At 48.6% G+C, this 18619-nt stretch overlaps 1 protein-coding gene across 2 annotated transcripts in view; it reads left to right on the plus strand.

Moving 5' to 3' along the window:
* Window positions 1-18619, plus strand: part of NOL9 (nucleolar protein 9) — a 218576-nt gene that overhangs the window by 154837 nt on the left and 45120 nt on the right. For both annotated transcript variants that reach the window (XM_085864094.1, XM_085864093.1), the window contains exons 3-6: window positions 9519-9628; window positions 13074-13191; window positions 18095-18188; window positions 18463-18560. In XM_085864094.1, the coding sequence (XP_085720220.1) occupies window positions 9519-9628; window positions 13074-13191; window positions 18095-18188; window positions 18463-18560 (420 nt within the window). The remainder of the gene's footprint in view (window positions 1-9518; window positions 9629-13073; window positions 13192-18094; window positions 18189-18462; window positions 18561-18619) is intronic.

Genomic DNA, 18619 nt, shown 5'->3' on the forward strand with positions numbered 1-18619 from the left:
CGACGCGAGCACCCTCGTCCGGTGTCGCCGCTCTCCACAGCTCGTCCCTCCGTTCCGACTTCAACGCACACGACGAGCAGCTCCACCGCCCGCGAAGTCTTGACTCTCTGTTCCGACTCCTTCGCCTCGTTCCGGCTCCTTCGCCCCCGTTCTGCTGTCTCTTTCTCGTTCCCGTCCTGCTGACTCCCTTCTTCCTCGTTCCGACTTTTACGACCCCTTTGACTGACGAACACCGTCCTTTTATCCCCCCGTAACTTCGCCTTTGACCCCCTCCCTTTGTGCTTTCTACTCTCTTCCCATTGGCCCCAGTAAAAGTGGGCGTGAAGGCTTTTTGATCCACAAATTTGCATATATCGATCGCCCTGGGGGCGGGCCACGCGCCCTCGCTCACCGATTGGACGGCAAAAAGTGGGCGTGTGTCGTTTTGGATCCGTTTTTGAAGCAGAAAATCCGTGATTTTGTACACGCTGTTCAACGTGCGCCCTACACGAGTCCAGCATCGGTGCCCATGAGTGGCGCGAGATGACGGTGATGCGATGGTGGCGAGTTGCGACGGTAAAGGTCATGGCGGTTGTGGTGAAGCGGCGTTGTGGTTGGTGGTTGTTGTTGTGGCTGTGATGGTATGCGATTGGTCCAAAATAAAGATAGTAAAAGAAAACGGCTATCCTGAAGAGTCGCAGCACGTATAAATGACATGTATTCCCACTCAGACAACGGGTTTGGGCCTAACTACACATGCACTTACCGAGATACCTCACCTAAGGGACCTGAATGGTGGTTTGCGAATCTGGTAACCACAACACTACCCCCTTCCTACAGACTCGTCCCGAGTCGTCAAATTTTCGTGTGCCATCATGTGTAGTTTTCCCTAGTACACTTTACCTACGGATCCCTGAGTGCGACATTCATGGTATTCGTGTCCTCAAAAATAAATAACCTGAGGGCTGCGTAACTACCTAAACAAACTCACTCACACGGACGACTTAAATAAAATTGCCGGCGCTAGACAGACATGCCGGGGGCGCACTCATATGTACAGTACATCTTAACCTTAACTTACAAATTTTACACTAAACCATGGCCCAGGATCACTGAACTCTGCAAAAGAAAAGCAGTTAGCAGGGAGCCAGGCTGCCCACATGCAGTCTCTGGCTCAAACAATGCAGGTGACAGGGAACGTGGCTGGCTGCTCACACGCAGTCCAAGGCCTTCCCTTTTGAACTGAACGCAGTGAACCACAACGGTGCATGGGCTGCACAAACGCAGTCTCCGTGCCAGCTCAAGTGGCACACGCAATGAACACAACGAATGGATGGATGAACACAAACACGGTGCACGGGCCGCCACTGCAGGCCCGTGTTGTAGCTGCCAACAGGGCAGTTCTCGCAGCTTGCAAACCGTTGCCTTGCGGATCCTGGCGCACATGGAAATGAACAGGGGGGGCAAAGCAAAATTGAACGGGGCTGGTGAACATGGGCAGTGGGCATGGCATGGCAAAGGTGCAGGCAACACAGCCCGCAGAAGAAGGCCGCTGCAGGCAAACACAGCCCGCAGAAGAAGACCGTTGCAGGCAAACACAGCCGGCAGATGAACTGGCCGGCACAGGCCTCGAAGAAAAACAGCCAGCAGATGAACTGGCCGGCACAGGCCTTGCAGTAACACAGCCAGCAGATGAAGCTGGCCAGCTTTTGCTGTTCAGTGGAGGTTGGTGGAGGGAGTGCGGTGGTGCTGGCCACTTGGAAGGCGGGCTCGGACCTACCTACCTGTCTCCCTCCCAACCTATCGCCTTTGCCTGTCACTGTACATACCCACTCCCTTAATTTGTCAAACCCCAATTTAGCCCCAACTTATTTTTTTGTTGTTTTTATTTTTACTTCCCCTCTATAAATCGTCCCCTAACCCCCTTTATCGTCTTTGTTCGGCTAACCTATCCTGTCACCTAGCCTACTCCCAACCCCTACGTTCCCTTCCCAGAGGGGAATAAGGGAGAGCTAGCGTCCTGTGTCGAGGCCCAACTCAAGCCTCAGAATGGCCTCCTCAGAGTTCGGCGATCTGAACACCAAGTGGGTCCAGCGGCCCACAACGACAGCGAGGGGATGGATGGTGCGGAGGGGTACATCTCCTAATCTACCCTAACCATTTAACTGTTAAACTACCCCGGGGCTTTCAACAAGCGCCTCTCGCTTAAACTATTGGTTCTAACAACCCAGATTCCCGTCGCCTGTGTTGGTGTCCTTACAATTTCGGGCCTCGCCCCCCAATTTTCTCTCCGTGCCCTCACACGGTCTCCTGGCTGGGACACGTGGCTCCCTTTGGCAGGCACGTCCCTCTGCCGAATCTCCCGCTACGGTCCCCCCGGGCACTACACTGCCTCCGAGCCTACCAGCTCCCTAACACCGGGGAGTGCCCCCATGGCACCTCCTGAAACGCACACGTGGCAGGCCGGCTCTCCCGGGCCCCTTTCCGAGGGTCACCCGTGCCCACAACACTGCCCACGCGGCTAATGGCGCCCCGGGCCCCCGCACCAAGCAGGCGCACCCGTGCCCACTACTCTATCCCGGCCCCCCATGGGCCCATGGCCTACCGCGGCCGACTAGCCTGGTGCCCGGGGTACCCACTCAGCGATACTCACCTTTCGCAGCCACGCTCCCAAGCCCGTCAACAGGGCTCCTGCACCCCTCCAAATGGGTCTCGAGCCTACATTCCCACCAACAGCAAAACAACCTCCATTTTTCAATTTGACTAACCCAGCTAACTCACTTTATACTGACCCCGGGGTCCCTTGGGCGGGAGTCACTCCTCCCCCCAATCACTCATCGCACCATGCATTCCCCATTCGCTCCATACACACAGACCCGCTGGCCTCACTCACTCACCAAGTACTCACCTCACAACTCTCCAACTCTTCAACACACACACCGCTGAACTCTGCCATCCTTCTATCTGCACCCTCTAACTAACTCGTGCTCCCACGTCGTCCCTTAAACTACAGCACGTTCCTTTTAACACTACGTAGCTAAGCTACGTCCCCTCTACACACTCACCAGTCTGTCTCTGTCTCCTAACTCAAAAAATTCATTTTATTTCCCAACCTAAAGCTCACTAAATCCCTCTACCTAATCCATTCCACGGACTCCATGAGGACTTACCCCTGCCCCATGAAGTCGGTCTAACTAAGCTAACCCTTCCCCCTAACTAGTTTCCCTCCTGTGCCCAGGTAAGGGGGTCTTTTACCCCTTGCCCAGGAATCCTGTACACCCGAAAGTGAGGCTTGTTCTTTTTTTTTTTTTTTCTTTACATGCGCAGCGCCAGCGCGGCAACTCGCGCTCTTGCACTTGCACTGCCCCGTGACGTCCTGCAGCTGCACGTGTTCCTCGTCCCTCCTTGACGGTACCATCGGCCGGGATACCCCTCCTGCCGGATTCCAACCACACGTGCAGCCATGACGTCACCGTGCGCATATAAAAAAAAAAAAACACAAGCCACACGTCTCGAGGGGTTCCCCACGCGAACACATGTGCCCTGCCCGTTGGAGCTTAACACACACGATCGCGTGGAGAACCCGTCCGGTCCAAATCCATTTACCTGCCTAAACTTTGTCCGTCCGCGGGATCGGCAAATCCACCGCGTGCGTTTCCGGACCGGGACTTCACTCTCGCAAGCGAGCACGTGGTGGTCTCGTGCGTTGCACAGCACGAACCGCGTGCTCACTGCTGGGTGAACCCGGCACGGTCCTCGAAACAACCACAGCCGCTACTCGGCTTTCTCTCCTCTGTCGCCGTCGTCGTCTCCATTCCATCCACGCACACCTGCGTGTCACGACGCACACAGTCCACACCATCACATTCACACGGGGAGACGCGGCTGCGTGCTCCCGCATGCCAACCGACATCTCCCTCTCATACCGCTCTCTCACACACACGGTCTCCCTGGCACACAACGACCTTGCACACGGCCGTTCACTCGCGCGTGCCTCACTACTCACACAAACCATACTACTCACACGTGGTGCTCCATTCACTCGCGCGGGGGCACTCACCCGCGGTGCCTCACCCACGTACGCGAGGGCACTCAACCGCTGTGCCTCATCCACACACCGTGCCTCACTCATACACGCGGGGGCACTAACCCGCGGTGCCTCACTCACACTCCGTGCCTCATCCACACACGGCGTGCTGGGAAGCACGTACTCCGGCACCATCGCCACCACACCACTCACACGTGGTGCCTCACTCATACTGGCCGTTTCACTCACACACACGGCCTCACTCACACACGGTGCCCCATCCACACCCGGCGTGCTGGGAAGCACGCACTCTGGCACCATCGCCACCACACCACTCACACACGGGGTCGCTTCCACACACGGGGACGCACTCACACCTTGCACCACACACACAGGGACAACCATACTGGGGATTCGTGTCCCCACAAGGGTCTCCGGGGCCTCTACACCCCCCAAGCTTTCCAAGCACCCGTTCACAGCACTCCTCCCCTCAACCTCGCAAAGCACGACCGAACTCACCTGGTCGTGACTCGCCTCAAGGGGGCAGACTCCCTCCCCTCGTTCCTGGAGGAGGCCATCCAGGTGCTCGCACCGGGTCCCTACACGCTCCGCGAGCTCACCCCCATTGTCCTCCACTACCTCCGTGTGTGCGTGCGCGTCACTTACCCCGTCTTCATCGTGTAGTCTTCCCTCTATCGTTCCCATCTCCCGTGTCTCTGCCAACTCTTCACCCTTTACCTCCCTTGTCTCAACTATTATTTCTGTTGTCGTCACCTCGTGTCTCGTCCCACACGTTTTGGTCTCCCCATTTAATTTTTCCCTCTTGGTCACCGTCACGACCCTCGCCCAACACGTTCCACGAATTATTTTTTCACCCGCCTCCACCGCAGGCCTGTCAGCCGTTGCACCCCCACCCAGCTCGTTTGCTCCCACACGTGAAGTCGCCATTCCCAGCTCCCTGGTCACGGCCTTCATGCCCGCCTGCAGGCATCGGCCCATGTTCTGCGTCTCACCCCGCAGCTCTTTCATTTCTTCTTTCATGTTTGCTTCCATTCCGTTTATTTGCTGTGTATTCGCATCCATCGTCGTTTTCACTTCATTTGTATTTGTATCCATCTTTTCATCCATTTTTTGTGTATTCGCATCCATCTTTTCGTTCATGCCTTTCATTTCGTTTTTTATTTCATTTGTATTTGTATCCATCGTCGTTTTCACTTCATTCATTTGTTTGTTCATTGCCGCCAGCATGGCGCATAGCTGGGCCATGTTGGATGCACTCAGCTGAGCCGTTTCGGCAAGGGTTGGGGAAGGGTCTTGGTGGAGAGGGGGGAGAGGTGTCATACACTGCGGCCGCTGCCGCACCCATTTCAGGTTCTGGGTTTAGTTGGGCGAGTCCGTGTTCCTGCACAATCAACATTTCCTGCTCGGGGATTCCATCCTGGACCATGGACTCTACATTATTACACATATACATTTCTAATACCCCCGGCTCCCGCTCGCCTTGAGACGCCATCTTGCTTCTCGTGAAGGGTTAATTTGCTCGCTCGTAATTTGGAGGGAATCGGGGGTCGCTTCTCTCACCCCTGGACCGATTCCCGTAAATTTAGCCGGAGACAGGAGAGCCCGTTTTCCTGTTCTCCGATACCAGTGCCGCGAGGAGGGCGATGAATTTGTATCGCACGACCTGACACCAGTGTTGCGGTTTTCGCGCCCGCCGGCGTGCGACGGCCACGTAACTCGAATCGCGGCACGTCGCCCACCGGACGGACAATCCAGTCGTGACCCTCTCGGACTAATGCCGGGAACCAGTCACGGGTGGACCTTTCGGTCTCACCGCGATCGAGCCAATCAGCCCCCGCGTGGGATAGGGTTGCTCGCCAAATTCGACCTACCTAAGTACCCACGCGGAGGGTAGACCGGGCGATCGCACCTCGCCGCAGGTCGACTTCGGACACGGGCCACTTAAGCGACCCGTTCCGTACTATCAGAATAACCGAGCGGTGTTATCGTCGACCTCGACGGTTCGATTAATTATCGGGCGTACTCAGCCCACTACGTGAAGCAAGATGGGGATTCAATGGGGGAAAAGACGAAGCGAAGCGGGAGAACAGTTCAACAATAAAGCACATTTATTCGCGACGAACGGAAAGCACACAAATACAATTCCACCAAATGCACACAAAAAAAGAAAACACAATTCCATTTACACAAAAAGCAAACATAAAAGTGAAAACACAGTGCAGAGCTAATACCGACTACCGAGCACACGGCAACACTTATACAATTCTACTTCACAGACGGCGCCGACAACACATACCCAAAACCAAGGAAAAGAAATACCCTCAAGAATGAGGTAGGCCTGGGGCCGAGACCTGGTCGGGCCTACCCGTCTGGTGATGAGACGCGGAGCGGCGATGGCCCCGCAACCCGCGGGCCTCGTGGACAGTGCCTGGCAGGGGGGTGGGAACGGGGCCCCCTTGGTCGCACTATCTCAGCGCGGGGGGAAACAGGAGGGGGTTGCTGATGCTCGGGGTATAGAGGATCTTTATTATGTGCGACGAGCGTCTCCACCTCGGCCAGGTCGCGCTGCCGGCCTCCCTCGGGCGCGCAGCTCCTGCACGACGCGAGCACCCCCTCGTCCGGTGTCGCCGCCTCTCCACAGCTCGTCCCTCCGTTCCGACTTCAACGCACACGACGAGCAGCTCCACCGCCCGCGAAGTCTTGACTCTCTGTTCCGACTCCTTCGCCTCGTTCCGACTCCTTCGCCTCCGTTCTGCTGACTCTTTCTCGTTCCCGTCCTGCTGACTCCCTTCTTCCTCGTTCCGACTTTTACGACCCCTTTGACTGACGAACACCGTCCTTTTATCCCCCCGTAACTTCGCCTTTGACCCCCTCCCTTTGACCTTTCAACTCGCTCCCCATTGGCCCGAGAAAAAGTGGGCGTGAAGGCTTTTTGATCCACAAATTTGCATATATCGATCGCCCTGGGGGCGGGGCCAATTCGCCCCTCGCTCACCGATTGGACGGCAAAAAGTGGGCGTGTGTCGTTTTGGATCCGTTTTTGAAGCAGAAAATCCGTGATTTTGTACACGCTGTTCAACGTGCGCCCTACACGAGTCCAGCATCGGTGCCCATGAGTGGCGCGAGATGACGGTGATGCGATGGTGGCGAGTTGCGACGGTAAAGGTCATGGCGGTTGTGGTGAAGCGGCGTTGTGGTTGGTGGTTGTTGTTGTGGTTGTGATGGTGGCGATTGGTCCAAAATAAAGATAGTAAAAGAAAAACGGCTATCCTGAAGAGTCGCAGCACGTATAAATGACATGTATTCCCACTAGACAACGGGTTTGGGCCTAACTACACATGCACTTACCGAGATACCTCACCTAAGGGACCTGAATGGTGGTTTGCGAATCTGGTAACCACAACAATATATATATATATATATATATATATATATATATATATATATATATATATATATATATATATATATATATATATATATGTGGTGTGGCTGGGGAGCATCGTCTGAGCGGACGTACAGGCCCACCGACTTGGCGGGAGTGCCCGGTTTACGAACTGCCTTTCAGAATTTCCAACTTGTGACTGCATAATATACGAACACAAAAAAGTGAAAAAGAAGGATTTCTTTTCTTGCCAAAGTTTATACCCGATTGACTTGATGGAGATGCAGCCTAAGCTGTCGTGGATGATTGTGAAAGAAAGGCATCTCTGCGAGGTCAGAGCCACGATGCTAGCCTACCGTATGCCACTACACATTTCCTCTACATTGATGCACTTCTGCCAAATTATCTACTGCACCTTAAACACACCCCAATAATCTGGAATGCACACTTATTGTGCTAATACACCCACTCCCTATGTTAGCAGCATGAAGGGTTATGTTGTTATCCTCTCTGGGGTATATAGATTATAGTAGATCTTGGCTTGGGTCTGTTGGTCTGTGGCGAACCCGATAAACATAGAATGAATGCCTCAATGATGTTGGGTTTCTCGTGTTAAACAGCAGAAGCGACTTTTTAAAAGGGCTGGAAGTATGGCCTCGAGGTACGTGCACTCACCTGTCGGCTGTCTTGCTGTTGAGTCCCCCAAAATAGGTATATGCTCTCTTCTGCGAAACCACACACACGGTTTCAATGATACTTGACCACAACCTTCATCACTCGTGATGTACCAAAGTTTGTTCGCAGCATATAAATGAAATTGCGGTTTGCAGGGGGTTTGAGTGACTGTTGCTTCTGGTCCAGGTGAGCTTCAGGACACGCAGTAATATAAAAAAAATTTTTGATAAGCTCTTTGTACATGCTAACATGATGTTTATCCAAGGAGGAAAACAACCCCTTGGGGAGGAAGGATGTTATCGTATTAATATTATTTTGTAATAACATTAATATTTTGCCATGATCATTCATGTTGTTGTTACTTTTGCTATTAGAAGCGGCCATGGTAAAATGGCACGATTAGCTATCTTAACACGGAAATACACCTTGACATGGATTTCACCCAATGCGGGGTAGCATCACTGGTTGAGTGTGTGGCTGTGCCGCTGATGCAGCACCTTCTAGTGGTTCGGGCAGGAATTTGTAATTTGTTCATGGTGCCGGCGATGGCTCGCCTACTCTTCGCGAAGGACACCGTGTGATCTTCACTAACGAATGACGGCAGAGGGGATGCCCAGTTTACCGTCCATCAGAGGGACAGCACACACGTTGATGAATCACCCTGCCTGTGAAACACCAGGTTGTCAGTTTGTAGCTGATTCGGCATCCAAACCCAAGCAAGATAGCTTCCAGGTGAGTCTGTGTACCACCAGTCTTGGCCATCCTGTCAGCCAATAAGCACGAACTGTGTGTTCTAAAAGCCTCCATCATGACTGCCTTGTTGAAATGTCTTTCCATTGCCGTCTATAATGGCTTGATCTCCATCTTGAATGAGTGTAATCATTAATTATTATTTTTTTGCCCAGGTAAACAGATATTTCTGGCGTTTTTTTTGTGTTCATGTCTTTATATATATAGTTCATAGTAAAGTATCTCAAGTGATTGGACAACAGGTTCTAATAGTTGTATGCTGTTGTAGAAGCAATACCTCAAACTGTGCCGATTAATGCTTAAAGCGATTGTGATTTTTAATCTCAATTATAATTTTCAAATAATCCAAAGCACTTAATGTTTAATTATCGAGTCGGTTACATTTTGGATAAATTTATTTATGACTATTTCGAGAGGAGTAAACTGTACACCCCAACGAGTACTTCCCTCACCCTCCCCATCTTATTTTTCTTTTTTTTCCTCAATGCTTCTCTTTCTCCCCCACCCCTGCCATCCTCCAACCACTGACAACCCTCCTCCTTCCTCCCCTTCCTATTTTTGAGTATACAGTCGTCCCTTTTTGAATGCCATTCCCCCTTCCATCGGGGATCAGCGGTCCTACATCATAATGTACCCTGTATCATTATGCCGACACGTGTATCTGCATCCATTTGTGCGCAGTTGACATTCCTTCATCCAACGCAGTCCTGCTGCTGGAAAAGTTGGAGTCTCATTTGGTATTCACTCTGGCAACTTCTGGCATTGCACCGAAACTTTTCAGGCCAAACAAGGTGTGTTACAAATAATGAAACTTTTTCATGTTATTTGGCTGCATTCTCCCTTTTTTTTATTTTTTATTTTTTTCTTTGCTCTTTGTTCTTATCTTGGTTCAGAATGCTGGGATCTTCGGTTGAAATCCCTAGACATACATACTTTGTTAGTTGCGAAAATCGAAGATTTTTCAAGCATGCTGGTTGGTCGTGTGCGTTATTCTGTCTGTGTTTGTCTGTCTGTTCATCGCCTGCAGGTCACAATTCTAAACCGATCATCATGAAACTTTACCAACTTGTAGAGGTAGTCTCAACTGAGAAGCCTATTGATTTTGAGGTCAAAGGTCAAATTTCTAGAATCGTCACTTCATCCAATTGACTTGAAATCTCAATGAGATTTGCATATTGCATCACTGAATTGGGAACCCAACTATTTTTGAGGTCAAAAGGTCAAAGGTCAACTCGAGGTCAAACTTCTAAAATCTTCAATTTGAAAAACTAATCAATTTTCATCCGATTTGACCTGAGCATTGATTGGGAGCATTGATTAATATTAATGAAATTGACAATTTGGGGTATCCATGGCAACCTTTGGAGAGGGGACTGGATTTTGCAACTAAGGGGCTCTGCATGACATCTTTTTCTTGTTTGTTTGTTTTTATCTTTATCTCTTGCAGTTCACAATTTTAAACCAATCTTCATGAAATTTCACCTGATGGTACAGTTCGTCATAAACATTTCCAAACTGACCTCCAAAGTCAGTCGCCAGCTGGGCATCCTCTGTCGTGCAAACTCCTTCCTTAGCACACCTGAGCTCCTGTCCACATATAAAGCTTTCATCCACAGCCTGATGGAGTACTACTCTCCCCTCTGGGCTGGTGCTCCCGCCTCTCACATTTCTTGGCTTCACGCTGTGGAAACCAAGGCATTTAGGATCATTGGTATCTCCCACATTGAGGACGAGTCTTTAGGTCTAACTCTCTCATCGTAGGCAGGTCGGTGGCCTTTCTGTCTTCGACCATCTCCTCTCTGGCCTCGCCCCCCCCACTCTGTCTGTGATATGTCCACCCAATATTTCCACAGGGTGCACAAGGTCCGCCAGAAACCCCCTTGAGGTTAAACTACCAAAATCAAGAAACACTGCTCACCTTAACTCTTTCATTCCTCTTTTTTTTTCCCCGCCTTTGGAACAAACTCCCACACTCTCTTAAATCACACTCTTCCATCCAGGTCTTCGAAACAGCTGTTCAGCACCATCTCTCATCTTCCCCCATCCAAAACCTCGATCTTTTCTTCCCCCGTTAATCCATCCCAAACCCACCTACTTAAAATTCCCTGCTTTCCTTCCTGAAAGTCTCTGTCGTGTCCATCTTCTTTACCCTGTGGACCCCACCCCATCCCACTCCCTTCCCCAGATCTCCTAATGTTTCTGTTACCCATTGTTTTTTTCCTTCCCTCTCCTGCCCCTCTTGTCTCCTGCTCCCCTTGTACGTTCTGTGTGTTAGCTCTCATACGAGCCTCGACATTGCCTACAAAAAAGAAGCAAGAACCCTATTGCTTTTGAGGTCAAAAGGTCAACATAGCCCAAACGTCACCAACTTTGTCAGATTTCTAAAATCCTAAATTTTCATCTGATTGACTAGAAATTTGCTCAAAATTTGCATATCAGGCCACTGAATTCAACCACCAATTATTTTTGCGGTCAAAATTGGGCCAAAGTCAACAAAGGCCGAATTTCTAAAATTGTAACTTTTCATCCGATTGACTTGAAATTTGAAGAGGATTTGCTTATTTGGTCATTTCATTCAAACACCAATTATATTTGAGGTCAACATAGACCAAAAGGTCAATATCGAACCAAGGTCTACAACAAAGGTTGTATTTCTAAAATCTTCAATTTTCATCCAATTGACTTGAAATTTGAAGAGGATTTGCAAATCAGATCACTGAATTCAACCACCAATTATTTTTGAGGTCAACATAGGCCAAAAAAATCGACATCCACCAGATTCCTAAAATTGTCAATTTTCATCTGATTGACTTGAAATTTGAAGAGGATTTGCAAATTTGGTCATTTCATTCAACCACCAATTATTTTTAAGGTCAAACTTGTTTTATGGATTTTGCAAGTATCGTGCTATGCCTGACATCTTTCTTGTTAATATGTCCATTGTCTGTATATGTCTTTGTAACTTATTTAGTCATACACGGATGTTTTCTGTTTTCTTTTTGACAAACGTACTTGAAGTTCTTCCATGAGCATGAAAGCACGATTAAAGAACAAACAACTATACAGGAGGATAAAAACAGAAGTCAGTGTAAAAATAATGATTTTCACACCCCTTCATGAAGCCTGGTGTTTGCTTAATGGTTAAGCTGGCTGGCTTAAGATGTTACGGTCTTGACTTCAAGCCCCTGTCACACCATTGAAATATCACCAGGTGGGTCGACTCAGCCTGTCATCCATCCGAGGTTGGCAAAATGAGTACCAGTTTACTGGAAACAGGGGCAGTGCATCAGCAGCATAGCCACACTTCCAGAAAATGATGCAACCAGCAGTGACAGGCTGCATACCAAGCAGCAACAACCTCTTCATTGTGACCTATGATAGAGCATACCCTCGCCGCTACAGCCACCACTGCCACACGTCCCTCTCAAAACATTCCCTTGCATCAGCCATCCTCCATCCTCACCCTGATTCCCCTCGCCACCACTCACCTCCCCTCCTCCCCCCCCACATCCCCTCACCACCACCCCACTTCCCTATCATCACCGCCCCATGTCCCCTCACCATAGCATCGTGTTGTCACATTTCCTTGCCCCCCCCACCCCCGCTTCCCCATCCCACATCCCTGTCATGTGTCCCCTCACCACAGCGCCGTGCCCCCCTTGTCGCATTCCCTGCCTCCACCCTGCAACCCCACCCGTGTCCTCTTGTCGCTGCCATGCTTCCCCTTGTGCATCCTCTACAAGGACCCACACAAGAATTTGCCACCTTGATGATGCTTGCACATGGGCATGATCAAGCAGGCAAGAAGCCCCGCCTCCAAGGGTGACAGCGGGAGAAAACCACGCCCCTGGGTGGATAATTGATAGGCGTGACGTCGAAGGGGGATCAGAAGAAAACGCACGAGGGAGTTCGGTGTGGAGGAGGCGGTCGAAAAGAAGAGGAGGCGTCTCGGGAGGAGAACGGGAAAGCAGTTTGAATTTCGACACAACAGCATTTTACATTTCTATTTTTGGATGAAATGTGGTTAACAAACGTGATGTTGGCACAGATTGCTTCAAGCATACATGTGTTTGGCATAATAAGTTAAGAGGAGATGTGTGTCATGTTGGGTTTTTCATTGATTCTTGTACTTGTGAAATGACTGTCTTCCTCATTACTTGTCAGTTTTAGTACTGAGTATTAATGAATCCTCACGTGTGCAGCTTGGGGTGACTTTCTGTGGTGGAATATGTGCAGGTGAAAAATGTTGTGGAGTTGCATGGTGTTGATGCTTGGGTTTTGCCAAGCACATGTGGAGTCACCATGAATCCGAGCTGCAAAGATGCTTTCAAAACCGTACTACAGGCTGTTCTAGGTAATCTGTTGGTCACCTTCTCTGGCCTTTATTTCTTCCTCTATCATTATTTACTTACTCTCACCACACTCCCACGAATACAAGCTCTTTTATTTATTTAATTTTCTGCTCTCCACTCATCACATGTCTTCTCCTTTTCCTGCATTGTTTAAAATCTTTTGTGATTATTTTGGAGAAATGGCTTTTTTTTCTCTTCTAATGTTGCTTATCAAGAACTAGTCGGGGCTACCCGGGTGGGGGGGGGATGTGTGTGAGGATTCCTGGTGCTGCCTGGCTGGGCGAACTTTTCCCGGCAGTGGTTTCAGCCATGAGAGAGTTATAAACGCACACAAAAAAACGCACAAACTGAATTATTTATAAGATTTCAACGTTTTCAATGCACACGTGCCAGAACCCCTACGTAGTTTGTTTTTTTTCGCCTGTGCAGCGCCTTGTGGGGGGGGGGGTGGGGGTAGATTTTTTTTTTTTTTTGTACCCATGGGACCCCCAGCATGTTTTCAAAATGTGGTGGAGATTGGCCCAGCAGTTTTTTTTGTTTTTATTTATTTATTTATTGCTATGATTTTTAGACGTACACAAAGAGACAAACAATTTCCTTTCGGGTGTGGGGGATTTTGTGTGAGGGTGAGGGTAGCTTAAAACCTTGCCCATATTCTGAAGTTCCTACACCCAAAATTTGTGGCCTCGAGGTGCTTTGGTTCGGCCGTGAAACAGTAACGTGAAAACACACAAATACTTGAAAATATTTTTATGTTTGTGTGGTAGATGAAGGGATTTCATCGGCGAGATAGGATTGTATAGAGTTACTTCGTCCGTGGACGTGCAGGAGACATCTCGATGTAAATAAAGTAGGGAGACCGTGAGCTTAAGAGTTACTTGTCACCACATGGTGGGGGTGGGGGGGTGCTGTGTTAATTGGATAGGGTTTCAGGATAATTTCCCCAGTATGTAATTGGTCCCTGTGACTTTTCCCTATGTTTTTTGTATTACAAACCAGCAATGATAGAATTACGTTTTTATAACAGCAACAACCATTACAACCGAGCTGCATGATCAAGCAGGCAAGAAGCCCCGCCTCCAAGGGTGACTGTGGGAGAAAACCATGCCCCTGGGTGGATGATTGATAGGCGTGACGTCGAAGGGAGATCAGAAGAAAACTCACGAGGGAGTTCGGTGTGGAGGAGGCGGTCGAAAAGAAGAGGAGGCGTCTCGGGAGGAGAACGGGAAAGCAGCTCGTGGCAGGAGGAGAGAGATATGGTCACGCTGTTTTGTGGTGAGCGGACCGAGTTTGAGATAGAATTGGTGTTCTGAATGAATGGGGGGAAGCTGCTCGTGGCAGGAGCAGAGTGAGGTTAGTCAAAGTCTCGCGTGAGGGATGCGATCCGAGTAAACAGAGTACGTCTCGGCAGGAGAACAGGGAGGCAGGTCGTGGCAGGAGGAGACAGACACGGTCAGAGATGAAGGCTCGAAGTGGGACAGAAGCGAGAGAGAGGCAGGATCAGAGGTCGAAGGAGCAGGGCATTACGGCTGGCTTTCCGTCGACGCATGAAGAAGACTGCACGATTCTTGTGTTCGTGCTGGTGTGTGTTTGCCCGTTTGTGGGACCAGCGTCAAAGCCTCATGTCGAGCCACCAGGGGAAAGAGACGGTGCCATTCTCTAAAGCAGATTGACGTCGGTGAGGACGATTGACGAAGAGGCTGCACGGTGGTTGGTGAGCCCTGGCGTTGGATACCACCTCACAAATTGCCTTGCATACGTTTCCCGCCCAGAGAGCGGCTTGGGCCATTTTGGGGCACGCCCTCCCGTGCAGTGACGAAGCAGTTTGGTGACCTTTGAGTTACTGAGACTATCTCCTGGACCTGAAGCTAAGTGCTGAAATAAAGGAGGGATTTTTATTTGTTTTATTCTGTCACCTTGTTTGTATTTGAGCTTGTGTGGCGACACCTCAAAATTAGTTTTGATTTAGGTTACCTCGTGTCTTTATTTGTTCCATTATAACTGTTGATTTTCTGGTTATTAAATCATTATTTATTTAAGTTGCTGGTGTCTTTGTATCTGTTGTGAGTTAAAGAGTAAAACCCGTGCTGTGCTACCGTCCTGGTGAAGCGCCAAGCTGTTTCTTTCCCCGCGCACGTCATAATCTCCGAGAATCTCGGCTGTAATCCTCCATGGGAGAACTGTTTGGCCATCTGTCCAGGTAGGGGCAGACCCACTGAATTTGACAATATTTATATAGATTTGTGCCTATTTTACATACTGCCTATGAGTTGACCACATTGTTAAACACTTGAACAGGATTATTGGCAGATGGTTGGCATCTATATACAGTATTTATTTCATAATTTAAATTCTGTTTCTATAGAACTTCATATTCGACTTTAAAATAAGGTTGTACACGTTGGGTACACACAAAGTTGTTGACAACATGTTATTATAGTGCGGGCCTGTAATTTCCGTCTTTATTGAGAAGTTCGGCTGTGACGTGCTTCCTGCACACCGTTCTGCTGTGTATCTCTCGATAGATTTATGTGTTGGCTTTAATGAACCGATCTACATTAAAACCCAGCGTCTCACACCACCACAAAAAAATGTTTGATCACGGAACCTTTATTCGCTCAGCTGTCCCCTTTTCTCCATCGAACCAGTTTGCCTCAAAGCAGGATTCCCAATTCTACTTTTAAATACCACTCTGCTTTCATTTATTTTATTAATGTCAATAACTGTGACTTCTTCTTCTTCTTCCTCTTTCGGCTTGCTCCCGCTAGGGGTCGCCACAGCGGACCAACTGTCTCCATTTTGCTCTCCTCCTGCCTGGCGGCTCCATCTTCAACATCCTTCTCCCGATATACTCCGTTTCCCTCCTGTGCACATGTCCAAACCATCGCAATCTCGCCTCTCTCACTTTGTCTCCAAACCGTCCTACCTGCGTTGTCCCTCTAATACACTCATTTCTTATCCTATCCATCCTCGTCACTCCCAACGAGAATCGCAGCATCTTTAACTCTGCCACCTCCAGCTCTGCTTCCTGTCTTTTTGTTAGCGCCACCGCCTCCAAACCATACAACATAGCTGGTCTCACTACCGTCTTGTATACTTTCCCCTTCACTCTTGCAGCTACCCTTCTGTCACAAATCACTCCTGCAACTCTTCTCCACCCACTCCATCCTGCCTGCACTCTCTTTTTCACTTCTCTCCCACACTCTCCGTTACTTTGGACAGTTGATCCCAAGTATTTAAACCAATCCACCTTCCCCACCTCAACTCCTTGAAACCGCACCATACCACCATAATGTCAATAACTGTGACTGTATATACATAATTTGAGAACCACTCAAACATGAGGGCATAAATGATAGTGAAATACATATACGATATGATATCCTTGCTTTTCATACAACAAATGATGGACAGCAACGAATATAGAAATAATTTTAAAAGGCAAATGGATGTCAGCGTGGCAATGTCAACAGAAAGCAAAGTGCTTGTCTGAGTCTCCCACAAACCTGACTGTCGAAACATCATCTCAAAGTACATTCCCAAGCACTATGTGAAGGTGGTGTCAAGAGTCATGTACTTTGAGTGTATCAGTTGTGTAGCTCTGGACAATTCTCTCGACCAAGCTTGTGGCAGGGAAACAGCCGATTGATCTTCCAGAGATCCCTCACATCCAGGATGGTGTACCCCCACCTTCACAAAGTCAGGGCCATGACAGAATGGTAGTGTGTGTATGTGAGAGAGACAGAGAGAGGCACAGACACACACAGACGGTTCATTGGGACCAATCGGCGCACTGACCAGTGGCAGGGAAGGTTTGGCCCCCGACTTGTGATGGGGGGGGGGGTACAACCACCGCGAAGAGGTGTCCCCGATAGTTGCAGGACATCAGTATTCAGATGTAGTGCACTCTAAACGGTGTAGAGAAAAGTAAAAGAATCTACACTCTGTGGGCTGGATCCAAAACCTGTAAACACTGTCATCAAAATTTAAAAGCGGTGACTCGTATGTGATCTATGTATGATTACATAATGTGATAGTGGTAGGATGTAGTCTTGAGGAGGATTTCAGAGTAAAACTTGTAATCTGTACTTTAGAGGCGTTTTTCTTGGAAAATGTGCAGATTTTGTTGTGATGGGACGGAAACATGAATATTGCCCATTCTGATGATTGAGGTACTGTTGCCAAACGTCCCTCCATATTGATACAAATATTTAACCTTGTACTTCATGATTATTGAATATTATGGCCTTTGACGCCGAGTAATGCCACTGGGGAGGTCACCACCCCTATAATTTTCTGTCCCGTCACTTTTTGAACTGAAAAACTTTCATCCTCTTATTAAACGTCCAAATTTTCAAAGTAAGTCTTCAGCAACTATCAGTGATTGAAATGCGCTTATCAGTGGTCTAGAGATGATTTGATTGATAATCCAAAAATAATCCTCATCAATCAATTCAAATATTTGTGATGGGAGAGAAGTCCAGCTTCATTTTTCTTTGTGAAATACGTTGCATGCCACTTCAATAATGTGCTGATATTTTTGATGATATTTGACAAATATATCCCAGTGTGTCGCTTTTAAAAAGTTTTGTCTTTGAACACATCATGGATGTTGAAACCTGCACCATTTAACTGTTCTCCTTTCCAGTTACACATCGATTTCAGATGAAGTTGTTTTTTTTTTTTTAATAAAAAAAATCGATCGACATGGTGTTCTTGATATGAGACTGCAATTGGTATTTAGCTGGTGAATCTCGGTGGCAAAATCTACCAACTATGTGAATGGGTTTTCCCACGATCCCTGTGTACGCATTCATGATTCCACTAACGCAAGTTACTTCATGTTTATCCTGTCAGAAGAACGGAGAACTCTAGGATTGACCTTTTGCCTCAACATATTGACAGGTGGAGCAGTTTTTCCGGTGGTGCTTGTTTGTGGGAAGAGGAATATTGGAAAGTCCACGTTGATTCGATGCCTCCTGAACACACTACTGAACCAGTAAGACTAATAGGGCAAGCAGGAAGGCTGGTGGGGTGGAGTTGTGGTTTTGGAGGATGGTTCATCACATGTTGAGTATTTGTAAAGAAATGAGGTGAAACCCACATGCATTGCAGGTGTGGTCGTCGTAGAAGGTAATGCTCCTTGTTTTCTTTAAAGCGATCAACTTGAAGTTAGCATCCATTTCTTCTGGCATCATACTTTGTTTCCCGCAATGAAATGTGCTCGATGTGTGCTGTAGTTTTGAATGGTGTTCATTTGGATTTGTCTGCAGCTTGCCCCGTTTGTACTTCTTGGAGTGTGACATTGGACAGACTGAGTTCACGCCTCCGGGATTTGTGTCCCTGAATGCAGTAACAAAGCCACTGTTGGGTGAGTTTTTTTTTTGTTTGTTTGTTTTTTTCTTTTTGCCTGGAGTGTTCCAGCACATC

Source organism: Eptatretus burgeri, chromosome 18, assembly GCF_056783735.1.
Source record: "Eptatretus burgeri isolate ZD-2024b chromosome 18, Ebu_testis_v1, whole genome shotgun sequence".
Taxonomy (NCBI): domain Eukaryota; kingdom Metazoa; phylum Chordata; class Myxini; order Myxiniformes; family Myxinidae; genus Eptatretus; species Eptatretus burgeri.